At 39.8% G+C, this 16428-nt stretch overlaps 1 protein-coding gene across 2 annotated transcripts in view; it reads right to left on the bottom strand.

Annotated features, from left to right (window-relative positions):
* CNKSR3 (CNKSR family member 3) overlaps positions 1-16428 on the bottom strand; it is a 74829-nt gene that overhangs the window by 19781 nt on the left and 38620 nt on the right. The window contains exons 3-5 of one of the 2 annotated variants that reach the window (XM_026680313.2): positions 12738-12940; positions 6850-6937; positions 3214-3255 (exon numbers count right to left, since the gene is read on the bottom strand). In XM_026680313.2, the coding sequence (XP_026536098.1) occupies positions 3214-3255; positions 6850-6937; positions 12738-12940 (333 nt within the window). Of the gene's footprint in view, positions 1-3213; positions 3256-6849; positions 6938-8058; positions 8149-12737; positions 12941-16428 lie in introns of those variants that run through there. The other variant, XM_087969858.1, reaches the window with a different exon arrangement.

Here is a 16428-nt window from a genome sequence, read left to right as displayed (position 1 = left end):
ATTGGCTTTTGCACAATGTTGGAAACAGCCTCATGTTCCATCAGAGGAGGTGATTATTCAAAAAATTTCAAGTTGTGCAAAAATGGACAAATTAACCTTGGCATTAAAAAATAAAGACACTTCAATATACTACAACAGCTGGAACCGCTGGTACAAATTGATAGACCAAAGATAGATTTCACACTAAAAGGCAAAAGAGGATAGGATAGAATCGTAGTAGTGATATACAGATATATGTAAGGATTAAGTGTGTATATGGCATAAAATAAGGATAAAAAGGAGGTCTCACAAACTGTTGAAGATGAAAATATATTTTAATTGTTTTCTATCTTTTTCTTTCTATTTTCTTTTTCTTTTCTTTTTCTCTCTTACATTTATGTATGTGTTGTTGGTCTGTTTTAATTGTAAAATTAATTTATTTACAAAAAAAAAAGAATGCTCAATTGAAAGATCTAAGCAGAGTTTTCCTCCTGTCAGTAAGGAAAAGCAGCCATGGTGGTGACATAGTGGCTAGAATGCAGTTTTGCAGGCTAACTCTGCTGACTGCCAGCAGTTCGATTCTGACCAGCTCAAGGTTGACTCAGCCTCTTATTCTTCCAAAGTCAGTAAAATGAGGACCCAGACTGTTGGCAGCAATATGCTGACTCTGTAAACTGCTTAGAGAGGGCTGTAAAGCATTATGGAGTGATATATAAGTCTAAGTGTTACTGCTAGCCAAGAGCATTGAAAGGCAGCAGCGAACAGGGAAGTGAAAAGATATTTGACACAATTGTAGAAAGTACAGGAAGGAAAAACCAAGAGAGTCTTCTCAAAAGAATGCATCTTTGCACAATCAACATCTACAATGTTATCACTGAATAATAAACACTCAGAATTATTTCCACATCATCTCACACTTTAAAAGGATGCAAAGGTTATATATGTATGAGGCAAAACAGGATAAAATCAATAGAATGAGGCTGCAATTATTCAATGGGCTTGCAAACAAAACATCACTGAAGAAAACTAGAGAGAAAGCATCAGAGCACAGGTCCAGGTTTGGATGTTGGATCATGTCTCAGAATCTATGTGCACAGGTACACAATTATATTGTGGAATGTTTATGGTCAAATCATTTGAAAATTGAAAAAAATAAAATATTGCCAGACATAAGAGGAATATTGTAACAGTGAAGTAAGAAAATAAGCTTCAAAGATCCTTGTGAAACATTATTTCAGAAAATCAAGGAATAATCAAAAGGAATGAGTTCTGAGATCCACTGAAGTCAATTTATAAATACAAACCTCCCAGAAGTTGAAGAAAAGATACTTCATTTACAGCACACCATAGCAAATGATTGCACTCAACCTACATGTGCATCTCCACTGTCAGTCAGAATAATCTATTAATCCCAATAATCAATCAATTGAAATTCTCCAACACTTATCTAATACCTATCCAGCCTTGTATTTCCAGCTTCTCCTTGCTATCAGTTCCAGTTCTTATCCCTTATTTCCCAATATATACATATATGATTTCAAATCTGTATTGTTGCAAGTTCCACCTCCATAACTTATTAGAGGAACAGCATTTATCTGTGTCTTGCATCTAGTACAAACAATTGCAGACTCAGTAATATTCACTCCGGGCACCTCATATTGCAAAAGCCAGGAACAGTGTATACAAATGTTGTTGGAATTTGACTAATAAGTTGACTCTTACGTACTATTTGGGAGAATTGCCCCAAAGCCAAAACCCATAACATTCCTTGTGAGGAATGTTACTATAGATGCAGGAAGAGTGTCAGGAGCACCTCTAAAGCGCCAATCCAACACACACTATGACACTAATTAAATAATCATGGCTACTAGACCAGAAGGGGATATGGGGCAGTGAAAAGGAGCCAGTGAACTGTATAGAGATGCTTTGTAAGCTATAAGCTTCTCATGTCGTTGGAACACAGTTATTGAAAGCAATTACACTTACACTCTCACACCAAACAATGTTACTATAAAAAGTAAGAGTACTGAAAGAACCATAATGCATAAATAGAAGGGCGTATGGATTTTTTTTTTTACGGAGGGTAATCAACAATTGTTCTGTTTTGAATGGAGGTGTGAGTATTTTTAGATACTGTGAATTCCTCACCATCTCTCTGGCAGGCGGAAGGTCTTATCAAAGAACACAGCCTGATTCATGTCAAAAGGAGGAAGCAATGATTAACCATTACAAAATATTGAACGCAGGTCACTACATCCCTAGTCAAGTCACAAGACTGCCTCTAATGTATTTGGAAAATTCCCCTTTCACATCACTTCCAATTCAAAAGAGCATTTTCCTGCTGTTGTAATGTGTTGTCGTGTGTTCCCCTCAAAGTTCCATCCTCAGAACAGTGAGCTCTGAGCTCTGTTGAAGGAAAACTGTTCCCCTCATACTTCCACTGGAGGCCTCAAAACAGACTGCTACAAAGACAACGATGGCTATTGAAAGAACAATAAGCATCCAAACACAATCCAGGCTGGAGGTCCCCAACTTACAACAGATCCATAGTTCTATTAAAAAGCCAGGTTTGACAGCTCTCCTGAAACTCAGCAGAGTTGAGTAGATTGAAGGAAGAGCAGAAACAATGCAAGTGGACAAGAATCTTTCATTTGCTTACTCTGTGGGTCACATTACAAGCAGCCTCCATTGTTTTCCATTTCCTGTCCTGAAATTTCTCTGCTCACACAGAAAAGGATTATAAACGCAAACTCCCCATCCGATGGGCCAATATCCTCTTCATATTCAACCTTGGTGTATTTAGTCATGAATCTTGCAATGACAGGATGGGAATCTTTATACATTTCTTTGAGAAACAAAAAAATGCTATCAACTGAGCTGGAATCCAGAATAATGTACAGACTTGTATTTGCATTTCAGAGCAGATGAAAACCAAACTGAATCAGCAGCAGAAAGAATGTAGGGAAATGTTTGAATGTAGCCTCCACTTTGTACCATTTTTAGCTTTCAACTAGGCAAGCTACATATCAAAATAGGGCTTTTGGATCCTCTAAAAATAGTTTGGACTTTTTCATTTTAGGCGATTAGATAAGCCTGGAAACTATGCAATAAGGAGCCATAGATGCCTGCTGTTCCTATTGAGCTTCGTAATAAGTAAAGCTGCTTTCAATCATAAAAAAGTTCTTAACAGAAAGGAATTCAAAAAATGAATTAAACATAAACATTTATACTTACTACATTGAGAACTTTATCTTCCATTTCAGCTACGAGGCAGTCCTTTAAAAAGAAAAGAACGTATTCTATTACTGGAAGATCCTTATATAGCATCAAACTGTAATTTTAACTTGATTGATTTGTACAGTCAGTAAAATATGTCTGGAGCATAGAGGACAATGCAGAAGTTTTTTTACCATGATCCAAAAATCTAAATCTCTCCAGAAGCTTAACTGTTGGTTTTAAAATATTTTTATAAGCCCTTTAATCAAAGCCTTTTCTCACATAAAGTAAAATAGTTGGTTAAAGGAAGCATAAAGTTAAACTATTAGTTCCTCAATAGACTGGCAACTTAAAATCAACATTGATTTTAAGATGTGTGGACTTCAACTCTCAGAATTCCTCCGACAGCATGCTGGAAGTCTTTAAATTGAAACGGGTGAGAAACATTGCTGTAAGTCAAAGAAAAAGGGAAGCATCAATAAAGGAGAATGCTTAAAGCTCAGGGCTGAAATGAGTGGTCCTTGGTTGTCTCTGAGTTTGGTTGTTTTCTTGCAGATGTTCCATAACCCAAACTAGGTCACATTCCAGAGTTTCAGAAGCAAGTATTCCCAATTCTAACCAGAGATGTTAAGGAATGATCAGGACAACGGAACAAGGCACTAAATCTAACAGGTAAGGTATGTGCCCTACAACTACAATAAAGCCTGCCCATATTCTGAACACACAATGTAAAAAAAAATCAACCATGATTTGCATCTAAATAAAGGCGTCTTATATGTGCAAATAATCTTCTGCTTAAAAAGAATGTGTAGCAGCTTCAGTGATTCATTGCCAAATCCCACTCAACTGAGGTTTGATCAAAACAGTGTTGCTAGTTGAAGGACGCAGGGGAAGTAATGGGAAGCAAGCAAAGGGTAGGAAGGCCTACACGTAGACTTCCAGCTGAAGTTTTCTGCATCTCGTCCATCCAGAGTGCTTCTATTATCTTCATCTGCTCACAAAAGCTACCCAAATGTGATTCGCATAGAAAAATATTTGGCTTTGCAAATATTACTTGCAAAAGACACTGAGCTGAAAGGACTACATGCAGCAGAGCGTGAAAATATACAAGGCATCATTTATTCAACAGGAGCAATGAAGAATTAGAAGATTACACTTTCTTCTCCTTTTAAGGAACTGTCTGAGCCAGAATGGCAAAGTAGACATACTAGCAAGCACAAGATTTTAAGGTAGCACCCAATTAAGTGTTGCATCCCAGAGAAAGACTCGTTGAACCATCACTGGACAAGGAAAGTGGATTTTTGGGAGGGGGGCTATTTTCCTCTCCCTACTACACATACAATATTCTGACAACAGATATGGGGGTTAAGGGGATAAAAAATAGTCTTTACTTCTTGTTCCACTGGCAAAAATCTCACCTGGTCAACTGATGGCCCTCTGTCAGCAGTCACCCCAATTGGTTACAGCTTAAAATAATTTATCTTGATCCAAGCAAGAGGAGGAAATCACCATGCCATTATTGGGAAAAGAAAAGACCCTAAAATTCCCAGTTCTGGAAAGATGGCTTCAGCTGAAAATAGCTATAATCATACCTATATTTAGAGCATAGTCTTTTTAATCCTGGGTGTCTACTGTAGAAGGTGACAATAAAGACAAGGATGGCTGGGGGAAAAAACAAATGTTACCAGCCACTGAATAAAATGAAGCTACTGCTGCCCATAAGCCCATGATGATGAACCTATGGCACATGTGCCAGAAGTGGCATGCAGAGCCATCTCTGCTGGCATTAGAGCCATCGCCATAGCGCAGTTCCACTGCGCATGCGTGCGCCTCCCACCAGCCAACTGATTGTTGGGTATCTGCCGCACATGCGCGGGGCGTGTGCAGGAGAGGCGTGCAGATGCCCAGGGAGCGGGGGAGCACGGGGGGCATGCTCGCATGCCCAGGGGGGTGGAGCATGGGGTGGGAGCGCATGCATGCACAGGGGTGTGTGCATTGCATTATGGATGAGGCATGCGTGAGCAGGCACACTTTCAGCACGCAATGACAAAAAGGTTAGCCATCACTGCCATAAGCCCTACACATCCAGAGACAGGTTTTTAGATCCAGCTTTGAGTTAAAATATTTATTGGATCTTTTCGGCTGTTACATTTAGTCTGACTCTAAACTGTTTCTACATTTGAATGCATCTCATATTTCTTTCTGCCTTTCTTTTTGGATCAATATTCAGGTAGTCCTCAACTTACGACGACAACTGAGCCCCAAATTTCCATTGCCAAACAATGCAGTTGTTACATGTGCTTTGCCCCATTTTATGGCCTTTCTTGCCACAATTGTTAAGTGAAGTATTGCAGTTAGTAACCCAGCTGTTGAATAAATCTGGCTTCCCCATTGACTTTGCTTGTCAGAAGATCGCAAAAGGGGATCATATGACCCTGGGACACTACAACGGTCATAAATACAGGCCAGTTGCCAAGCAACCAAATTTTTATCACCTGACCCTGGGGATGCTGCAACAGTTGTAAGTGTGAAAACATCATAAATCACTTTTTTCAGTGATTTTGTAACTTCAAATTGTCACTAAGTGAATGGTTGTAAGTCAAGGACCTTCTTTATTCCACTTCTTACTGCCTTCCGTGTATTTATCTCTCTTCTGGTTTTATAGATCCCACAACTATAAGTTGCTGCTAGCAAAAATGAGCTACTATATATAAATTACGCAGCACTGTAACTGCTTTGCTTTATGGTATGCATCCTGCTATTCTATCCCTTTTTTAAAAAAAATTAAAGGCTGTGAAAATATTTACAGACCCCTCATATTCTGGACATAAACTGTTTCAACTTCTACTCTGAAAACGATGCTATAGAGCACTGCACACCAGAACAACTAGACACAAGGACAGTTTTTCCTCGAATGTCATCACTCTGCTAAACAATTCCCTCAACACTGTCCAACTATTTACAAAGTCTGCACTACTATTATTATTAATCCCCCATCCTTCCTTTCACCCATCTCCTCCCACTTATGACTGTATGACTATAACCTTGTTGCTTGTATCCTAACAATTTTTATTGACTGTTTCCTAGTATGATTTGATTGCTTATTGTACCCTATGATTATTATTAAGTGTTGTACCTTATGATTCTTGACTCTTGACTCTTTTCTTTTATGTACACTGAGAGCATTTGCACCAAGACAAATTCCTTGTGTGTCCAATCACATTTGGCCAATAAAGAATTCTATCTATCTATCTTAAGAGGTATTACCAGTAAAAACCTGGAGAAAATGATATGTTAAGGCCTTATGTTTTTATATATTCTAACAGTGGTGGGTTATTAGCAACAAATGGCTGCTACAAAGGTACTGTTAGAATTAAAAAGCTAATAATGAATTTATAAATTCCTAAGTAACTAGTTGATTAAAAAAATCCTTGTTAAAATGATAGTGTTAGCTTTGGGAGACCAAAACAACAATACCAAGGAACAGTTTAAACCAAAGCTGCTTGATCTGATCATACAAAATCCAAAACTCACATGTATCACTAAGCTGCTCATAAAATTATATTACAATTATTTCTGTACATCTGCATTCCTTTGGGAAATTTAGAAAGAATAACAGCAGAAAAAGAGGACACACACACTCTCTTAACTGACCTTCTGAACAGTGGTGGTAAGATCCAAACACAGCTGAATGATTTTATTCTTTGTCACAGAAAAATCAGCTATCCCAGTAAATGGAGTCCTGTGGTAAGACAAGAATGTGCCTTTAAAGGAAAGAAGAGTCCAAATAACAACAATCATTACTAAAGGCTTACTTTGTATGACAATGCTACTATGTGTTGATTATCATATATTGATTTGTGCAGGATGATCATATCACTTTACAATATGTTATAATCAAGAGTTTCAACTGGGGATTTGCTGAAGATTTCTACGTCTGGGCAAAGGCAAGGGCTGTTTTACTTTAGTTTTCCAACTAAGATACTTTTTGTGCAGAAACTAAGCAGTGGATTTAGGAATAAGAGTTCAGAAGAAATGAAAATTCTGGCACAGGTTCTTTCCCCTGACTTCTATATTTCTGGAGTTGCTCACTGGAAAGGATACACTCCTCTTGACTTAGTTTCCAAAACCTACATTAAGGGTTAAAGATGACTTTCCTTTCCTGCCATTGCAAGCTCAAGAGACCAACTTTCATACAGGTAGTCCTCAACTTATGACCACAATTGAGCCCAAAATTTCAGCTGCTAAACAACACAGAGGTTAAAAGACTTTTGCCCCATTTTACAATCTTTCTTGTTTATCTCTGCAGTTAATCACTGTAGCTGTTAAGTTAGCAACCCAGTTGTTAAGTGAATCTGGTTTCCCCATTGATTTTGCTTGTAAGAAGATCACAAGAGGTGATCACGTGACCCCAGGGCACTGCAACCGTCATAAATATGAACCAGTTATCAAGCATCCAAATTTCAATCACATGACTATGAGGATGCTGCAATGGTTGTAAGTGTGAAAAACTATCATGTGCCATTGTAACTTCAAATGGTCACTAAGCGAATAGTTGTACATCGACAACTACCTGTATTATGTGTGGTGAAAGAGAAGGGAGCTACTCCTAGTAATATGCTACAGAGATCAGTGAAACATTGATCAAAACTTATGAGGCATGACAAGGAATTTCCATAGATGAATAGGGAAAAACAAAAATAGAAGCAATTGTTCTAAGTATGTAATTACTCTCTAAAAGCTAAGCTTGTTAAAATGCACGAACTTCAGTTCAGATTAACAGTTATTTTTAAAAACTAACCTAACACATAATACTAAGAAAGGATCGATGTCACCCAGGGGAAAAGAAAGGTATTTTCTCACCCTGGTTAGAACAAGTTACAACCACAGTCTGTAACAGGGTGTTTTAAGAAGCAGAGACCTCTGACTGGGAACAGATCTCCCCATCATCCTTGACCTCAGGAGCTGAATAGGGAATAGCTTTCTTACAAACATAAGACATTCACATGGATAGTATCTGTCTGAGGTTGGAAGCTAAGCAATACTGGACTTTGTCAACAGCTGGATAAGAGACTACAAAGAAATCCCAGGGTTAAAGTTTAAACTGGGAAGGAACAAAAATACAACCTCCACCCCCCGAAAAAAAAAATCCAGAAGAGAGTGACAAACTATTTCCATATTACTACCTATATGGAAATGTCCATGAGGTCACCAACAGTTGAGTCTAAGTTGAAGAAGTCTACCCACAGCATACATCTTGAGTCAGTACTATCTACTCTGACTGATCATGCTTTCTGATCCGAGGTAAACTCCCACTGCAATCTTCCAATAAATTACAGCCTCTTCCCATTTAAATCTTACTTCAGGCCTATCTATACAGATAGTCCTCCAGTTATGAACATAATGGAGCCTTCCCATTCCACTCATAAGCTGAGGATTACATTATAGCCAAGTGTCATTTCTCCAGTGTTGTCACATGAAAAGATATACTTAAATATTTACAAAATGTGAGGAGGTATACTCACTCCTGTGATATACTATAGATCAAGGGAAGAAAAAGCAGAAAAATTGGGGGGGGGGGAGGGTGAGGGGGGGAAGGGAATCCAGCAGAAAATAGTAGCTATTTGTAGTACATGTCTGTTTACTCAATTATAAGCTCTTTTTATGGTCATTTCATGGGTATCATAAAATGGTGTATAATATCAGCTCAACTGGATGGCTTAATGGTACAATGAGCCTTTGTTCACCAAAAAGAGTCCTTGAGACTACTACAATTGGGAATCTACAAAGTCAGTCAATAATCTCTCCATCTTGCATGGTTCTTTAATGTTCTAACCAGTGCTTCCCTGCCAGGAATATATCTGGTGTATTTCATTCCTTTCTCTAAGACTGTGTTTCTCAACCTTGTCGATTATCAGTGATCCCCAACCTTTTTTATGCCGCGGCCTGGTACCAGCATCAGCTGGGCGCCACGGCCCGGTACCGGCATCAACTGGGCGCCACCATCTTTTTTTGATGAAAAAGTGCTTCCGGTGAGCTTTCTACCCGGAAAAGCTCACCGGAAGCACTTTTTTTATCAAAAAAAGATGGCGGCGCCCAGCAACCAGCGGCCCGGTAAGACTTGTTCCGCGGACCGGTACCGGTCCGCGGACCGGTGGCTGGGGACCCCTGGATTATAAGATGTGTGGACTTCAACTCCCAGAATTCCCCAGACAGCACGCTGGAAGTTGAAGTCCACACATCTTCAAATTGACATGGGTGAGAAATACTGTGTAAAGGGAAGCATCAATAAAGGAGAATATTTGCAGCCTAGGGTTGGAGTGAGAGGTCCTCAGTGGTCTCTGAGCTTGGTAGCTTTCTGGCAGACATTTCATTACCCAAGTTCAGTGGTGGGATTCATTTTTTTTTACTACTGGTTCTGTGGGCGTGGCTTGGTGGGCATGGCAGGGGAAGGATACTGTAAAATCTCCAGTCAGAGGTGGTATTTGCCGGTTCTCCGAACTACTCAAAATTTCCACTACTGGTTCTCCAGAACTGGTCAGAACCTGCTGAATGCCACCTCTTCCCAAATTAAGTAACACCATTGATGTGCAGCACTGATGATGTTATATTTGGGTAATGAAATGTCTGCAAGAAAACAACCAAGCTCAAAGAGAAATATTTTCTAACCCCGTTCCCAGGGGTGGGTATTATACTGGTTTGGCCTGGTTCCATTGCAGTATTAGGTCAGTAGCAAACCCTCTGTGCGCGTGCAAAGTGTGCACTTGGCGCGCTCTCTCACCAAAACAGTTGTTACAGTGGTTGAATCACACCCCTGCCCAGCCCCAGAGATTATTTGCTCCCAAATTAGGTATTAAAAGCGGCTAAAAATGCTCCCGCTGCTGTAGCATCACCAATTACCCCTCACTCCATTTTTCACTTAGGAACAAATGATTCTGACTGATCTGTGGGAGAAGGTAAACAAAGATGAATGCTTGGCTAGGCTAGGGACAAAAACATCACTTATCTCTTGGCAGCAAAACCAAAGGACACAAATTAATGAACGCCAACATCCACAGAATGCGTTTGGTTTGATAGTCAATTCTCATAGCAATTTATGAACAGCCCACAGAATCGCAAGGTCCTGCATTAAAATACAAAGTTACTTTTTAAAGATAATATTTGTATTTAATCTCACTCTAAAACAGAAATGGGTAGGAAAACAAAAGCCCTTTTAGAGAGCCAGTCACCTGATTCTCTCAGTATCTGCAGGAGAGGTTAAGGCAGAGACAAAATCAGCTTGGGAAGTAGCAATGGTATATGAGCTGCCTTTCATCCTGCAGAAACATCTATCTCTTTATAAATCCAGGGGAAACAATTGTACCAGGATGCCTCCAACACTCTAAACTGGAGTGGGAAGACTACTTTGAAGTAGCAGCTCTCCTGTTAGAAATGGCTGCTCTGAAATACAGAGAAAGAAGAACATGGACTCTTTGAGTTTGGGCATTTGCTTTTTAAGAAACAACCCCATGGCATCTGTCCCCTGAGTTTTAGTTCTTAAATTAAAGTCTTCTTAATTTTATCTCTTTTTATATTTACATTTTTACTATTTTGGAAGCCACCCAGAGTCACTTTATTGGTGAGATAGGTGGCCTGTAAATTTAATAAATAAATAAAATTACGCAACGATGTAAGTAATATCATCAATGCTGGTGAGTGTGAGGTTTGCTCCATGCATATATATATAGTACCTTGCCCTGCCACTTCCTACTGGTGTGTGTGCGCGTGTATACACACAGAAAAAAGAACATACTGCAAAATGCAAAGATAAAGATATTTCCCTGCAGCCCCCTTTGTACTCAAACAACAATTTTATTTGAGTGACAAACTGAATGGGACCTCTGCAGAACACTGTTTAAACTGATGGATTACAACTTGGAAGACCCAAGATCGACTTGTCATTCATCTATGAAGTTCATCAAAGGATCTGATGCAAGACATTTTTCTCTCAGTATAAATGGCTTCAGAAGGCTCTTGAGAAGACAAAACGATATGTGGAAAGTTTGGATTTGAAGCAATCAAAGTGCTAAGGATTAACACTTGCTGAACCTTTTTTGCAGCTCCTTGAAGGAGTCATAACCTTCCCTAGGGTGGTAAGGTTTGGGCTTCAGAAAATGTTTGAATTAAGAACATTCCTGAACTGAATTATTTTCCTAAGTTTGCACAGCTGTTGGTTAAAGAAAAGAAGTAGTTCCTTAAAGGAATAGCCAACAGGTATAATAAGAGAGCTGACGCCAGATCTGAAGTACCATTGGCTGCTTCACCTCCAAATGTTGCACACCAATGGTTGTACTGAATGTTAACTCTTTTGCCTTTGTTTGGTTATGTCTAGCCTAATCTTTGAATGTGGTTTGCAATCACAGACATATGCAAGCGTACTTCTCTGCTTGCAAAAGGACATTTCAGCCTTCTGGATACGTAGGTATGTAAGTAGACAGGCAGGTAGAAAGGAAGGAACAACAAATATGACCCAAGTCTGGGAACAAAGTCCAACTGAAGGACACCCTGAAGTCTCTCTCGGAATGTCTCTCCTCTATATTTTCTGCCTCACAAGCTGGAAGGATGCGAGAAGTTCTGCGCTATCTCCAAATCTCAGATGTTAGCAGGATCTTCTCAGCTACTTGTCATCTTCCACTGCAGTTGTCACTACACGGTAATCAGCGGTGGGCTTCAAAAATTTTAGCAAAGGGTTCTCTGTCTAGTTGCTGGGTGGGTGCGGCCTTGGTAGGCGTGGCCTAGTCGGCCTCCTGCACCATGGCAGGGTGGGTGGGTTTGCCCTCCCCAGGCTCTGGAGGCCCTCTGGAAGCTGGAAAAAGGCTCATTTCCGGCCTTCCTGAACTTCCAGGAGGCCCATTTTTCATCCTCCCTGAGCCTCCACGCATGCACTTACCTGCATCCAAAATGGACCACGTGGGGACTCCTCGGAGGGGAGGGGCCAGCCAGGAGTGGGATTTGGGGGTTCTCCAAATTGCACAGAATCTTAGCTAGGGGCTCTCCCAAATCCCTGCGAACCCCCAGCAGCCCACCCCCGACTGTAATCCATAATATTAGCTAGAAAGTAAAGACATTTATCTCAATATATTTCTCTTTAGGCCTCTGACTTGGCTCCTTTCATGCCTCGGTGAGGAAACAGGCACTTCAGGCTGCAACCTGGCATCTTCTCACCTGGGAACAATCCCCACTGCACACAGACTTCTGAATATTCCCATATGCCTGTTTAAGAATCTGTTGCAAAATGTAAAGCCAGCCTAGTTACCATAATAAAGACTTTGGTCACTTGTTGTGGGTGAACTATGTTAACTGGAAATGTCTCATATAAAAAGGGAATCCAAGGGAGATTTTAAAAAAAAGTATTTTTGTTGGCTCACTCAAATATCTGCCTCAGCAAAAGGATGGGCCAAGGGGGGGGGAGGGAAATCTTACTAGTAAGCCAGGAATAGATCACTCCTAGATACATGAATTACCTCCTTGTTTGCTGAGTTTAACAGCATACAGACTCCTACCTGTCCAGCCATGTCAGCAGAGCCTTAGCAGCACCAATGAGTTCTACCACGGAGGTAAGGAATTCATTAGGAGGTTTGCGTGAGCTATTTCCATCGTAGTTTGAACTCTTCCTCCGAGTGCCAATGTAGTTTTGCAGATTGTTGGATGCAGCGCGTAACTTAAGAATCAAGTGCTTCATGTTGTCTGTTTCAAGGCCATAATTCTACAGAAAAAATAGAATAATTTTTAAAATGAGTGTCCTGGTCTCTCAGCATGTTCGCTGAGTGACCAAGGTGGAAGCAGAGGTAGATTATCAGGAGGCACCTATAACGCTCCATAAACCTGCATACAAGGTAGTCCTGAACTTGCAACAGTTCTTTTAGTGAACTGAAAAAGTGATTTATGACCATTTTTTCACACTTGCAACCATAATCCCCATGGTCAGATGATCAAAATTCAGACTCTTGGCAACTGATTCATAAATATGACGGTTGCAGTGTCCCGGAGTCATGAGACCAGTTTTTTGTGACCTTCCGACAAGCAAAGGCAACGAGAAGCCAGATTCACTTAACAACCGGGTTACTAATTTTATCAACTGCAGTGATTCACTTAACAACTGGTGGCAAGAAAGGCCATGTAATGGGGTAAAATTCACTTAACTGTCACTCTTAGGAACATACATTTTGGGCTCAATTGTAGTCATAAGTTGAGGGCTACCTGTGTCATCTGAATGCAACTCCTTAAGTGGTACACATCTTTTCCACCGATGTTGCTACAGCTGTGGGGAAGGGGGGGCACAGATGCATGATTTACAGGAAAGATGCAGATGTGTTAACCAAGCCCGGGGGGGGGGGGATCACAACCCTAAATCCTATTCCTGCACTCAATTTTGGTTTTTTGCTTTGTACAGGTCACCTTCAAGAAGTGAGGGGAGCCGAATGTCAACTCATAAAGCATTCCTATGCCTGTTTTAGAGTTGCCATAAATGGGGGGTGGGGGAAATCTGAAGGAACAAGGCGGCAGTTTAAAACCAGAAGTACATTCCAACACCCCTTAGATACTGTGAAATATCATTTAGCATTTGAAACCAAAGAACTGCTCAGCCTTGCACAGCCGACATCTCATGAGCTGGTAATCAAGCTTAAATCGTGTATTTTCAGACCTTTTACAGGGATTGATTTGATATTTTAAAGCTGGTAATCTACTTCCTTGAAAGAAAACTCCTCTGAATATAATAGGACTCACTTCTAAGTGGTTATGAATGGGATCATCCTGCCAAGTCAGCAGTTGAAAATTACCAATACTAGTTTTAATAAGTTAATTAAAATCATACTTTTGATTTCCAGTATATGCTATTCCAAGCATTGACGCGTTAAGTCTTTTTACAAATGAATAATAACATATGCAATTCAATGATGCATTTCTACTACTGCATGCCCTCATGCATATTATGACATCTGAATATTTTTATGCTCACATAAAAAGATGCTCACAAAGAGAGTTACAAGCAACCAAAGCTATTTTAGGGCTAAAACTTTTCTGGAAGCAGGAATGCCAATTAACTGATAATATTTTGGATAGAATGTTCTCAGATTTATAGACCTAGATTAATCAAAAATTCCCTCCTGCTGTCCCCCCAAAAGACATGAAGCACTATACTGTATTCTTGCTTTTCATTTTAAAAATCACATTTTAAAAACCCCAGTTCTATTTAGAACTTGCTCAGGCATTGAGTTTAAAGAGGAAACTAAAGAATTTATACTTGTCTCAGCATTATATTTAAACGTTCTTTTAAATCAGAGAACTTGATTTAAATAATTTCACAACATTCTTTCAATCAGTTCTTGTTCCTCTATTTGACCATAATTAAGTTGCATTTCATAAATGACATTTGATTGATCAATGCACACTGCTTCAGACACTCACATATGTTTAAATTCATCCCTGAAGGATGAATTTAATCCTCTTAGGAGGATTAAAATAATAGTTATTAATTCAAAATCAGCATCACAACAACTCTGTCACCCAAAATATTTTGTCTCAAACTACAATATGGGCCTCCATGAAGAATGAAAAGTAAGTACAGGAATATGTTAAAGAAGTAACACATTTTTTTCTACCAAACTATGCATACTTGAGAATGCATTCTCAAGTGCAAAGCATAAAAACTATAAAAGCCATCTTAAACCTAGTTTTAAAATATCTGGGGCATGTGGGTTGAAGCAGTAGGCTAATCTACAGGTACCCACTCTAACCATTAATAATTACAATGAGAAGCAGTTATGCACTAGGGGTTAACTATATAGGAATAGCACTTGCCGCTTCATAGTGCTTTACAGCCCTCTCTAAGTGGTTTCCAGAGTCAGCATATTGCCTCCAACAATCGGGTCCACCTTGGAAGGATGGAAGGCTGAGTCAACCATGAACTGGTCAAAATTGAACTTCTGGCAATCAACAGAATAAGCCTGCAATACTGCATTCCAACCACTGCAACCACCATGATTATATATGGCCAAACAGAAGTTGCTTCTTTTCTCTTTGGCAGGATATCTTTACTGCCAAGTTTGATCTTAATGTAATCCTGGTTTGTTTGTTATGTGCACATGTACTGGCAAATGCATTTGCTAAAGTCTAAGTAATAAGTAAAAAACAAACACAGCTACACATGTAGAGAGGTTTAGGTCTGAGGTTCACATTTGCTTGTGTATATAATCTTCCATCATTTTCATTGCTCTTTATTACTAGTCATGATTTCTGAGACTAGGTTTTCTTTCTTTAGGGTACAATTAAAGAGCAATAAAAGGAACAGATTCCCTTGAGTCAAGTCAGTTCCTTGTTACCCTACAGATATGTCCATGTAGTTTGCTTGCTATCAATTTGGAAGTAGTGTGCTATTACCATCTTCTAGAATGCTGTTTACAACTTTCCAGGGCAGCCTGCAGATTTGGGTCTTGTGGGTGGTCTCACATCCAAATAATAAACAAATTACACCGCTTAGCTTTTTCTGTATCAGCCAAGTGTGCCCAGTCTGTTATGGATTAAGCAATGAAAACACCCCAAACTGAATTGACCACAACCTCCAATCCTCTGCCTAACCAAATTCTTTGATGGTGGTTCATCAGTCCTCTATTGCGGATCACTTTCTGGTTCACATGTCAATCATTTTGTTGCTTGATTGACCTCCATGCCAATGATGATTAATTAAGATGGAGTAACTTAGGCAGAAAATGGTCTAAATTAAAATTATTGCCAGAAGACACTAATAACTTGAAGCCTTTTCCAATGATCAGATGTCCTGTCTTATTGTGCATCTAGTTTTTGGGAATTAAAAGATGAATAGGCACCATTGTCACTAATAGCATCTCCTACATCACCTTTTTTCAGAGAGAATCAGAGAATCGAATCCCCATTCCCTCCCCACTCCTGGGAGAAGGTTACTACAAAATCCCCATTCTCTCCCCACCCCACTAACCTACTTTCCAGCTCCGTTCTCCTGTGCAGGACAATAAAAGAAGACCCAGCCGATCAGCTGGGACTCAGGAGGCAGAGAATAGATGGGGGCGGGGCCAGGCAGAGGTGGTATTTTCCAGTTCTCTGAACTACACAAAATTTCTGCTACCGGTTCTCCCGGAACTGGTCAGAACCTGCTGAATACCATCTCTGATCTGTATCATATAACCTGTATCAAACAGGCTTCATCTTGATCCCTAA

The sequence above is a fragment of the Notechis scutatus genome, chromosome 1 (genome assembly GCF_049901735.1).
Source record: "Notechis scutatus isolate UNSWTSFEM ecotype Mainland chromosome 1, rNotScu1.2, whole genome shotgun sequence".
In the NCBI taxonomy this organism is placed as follows: domain Eukaryota; kingdom Metazoa; phylum Chordata; class Lepidosauria; order Squamata; family Elapidae; genus Notechis; species Notechis scutatus.
Note: the sequence above shows the minus strand (reverse complement) of the source record. Positions and strands in the feature narration are given on the sequence as shown.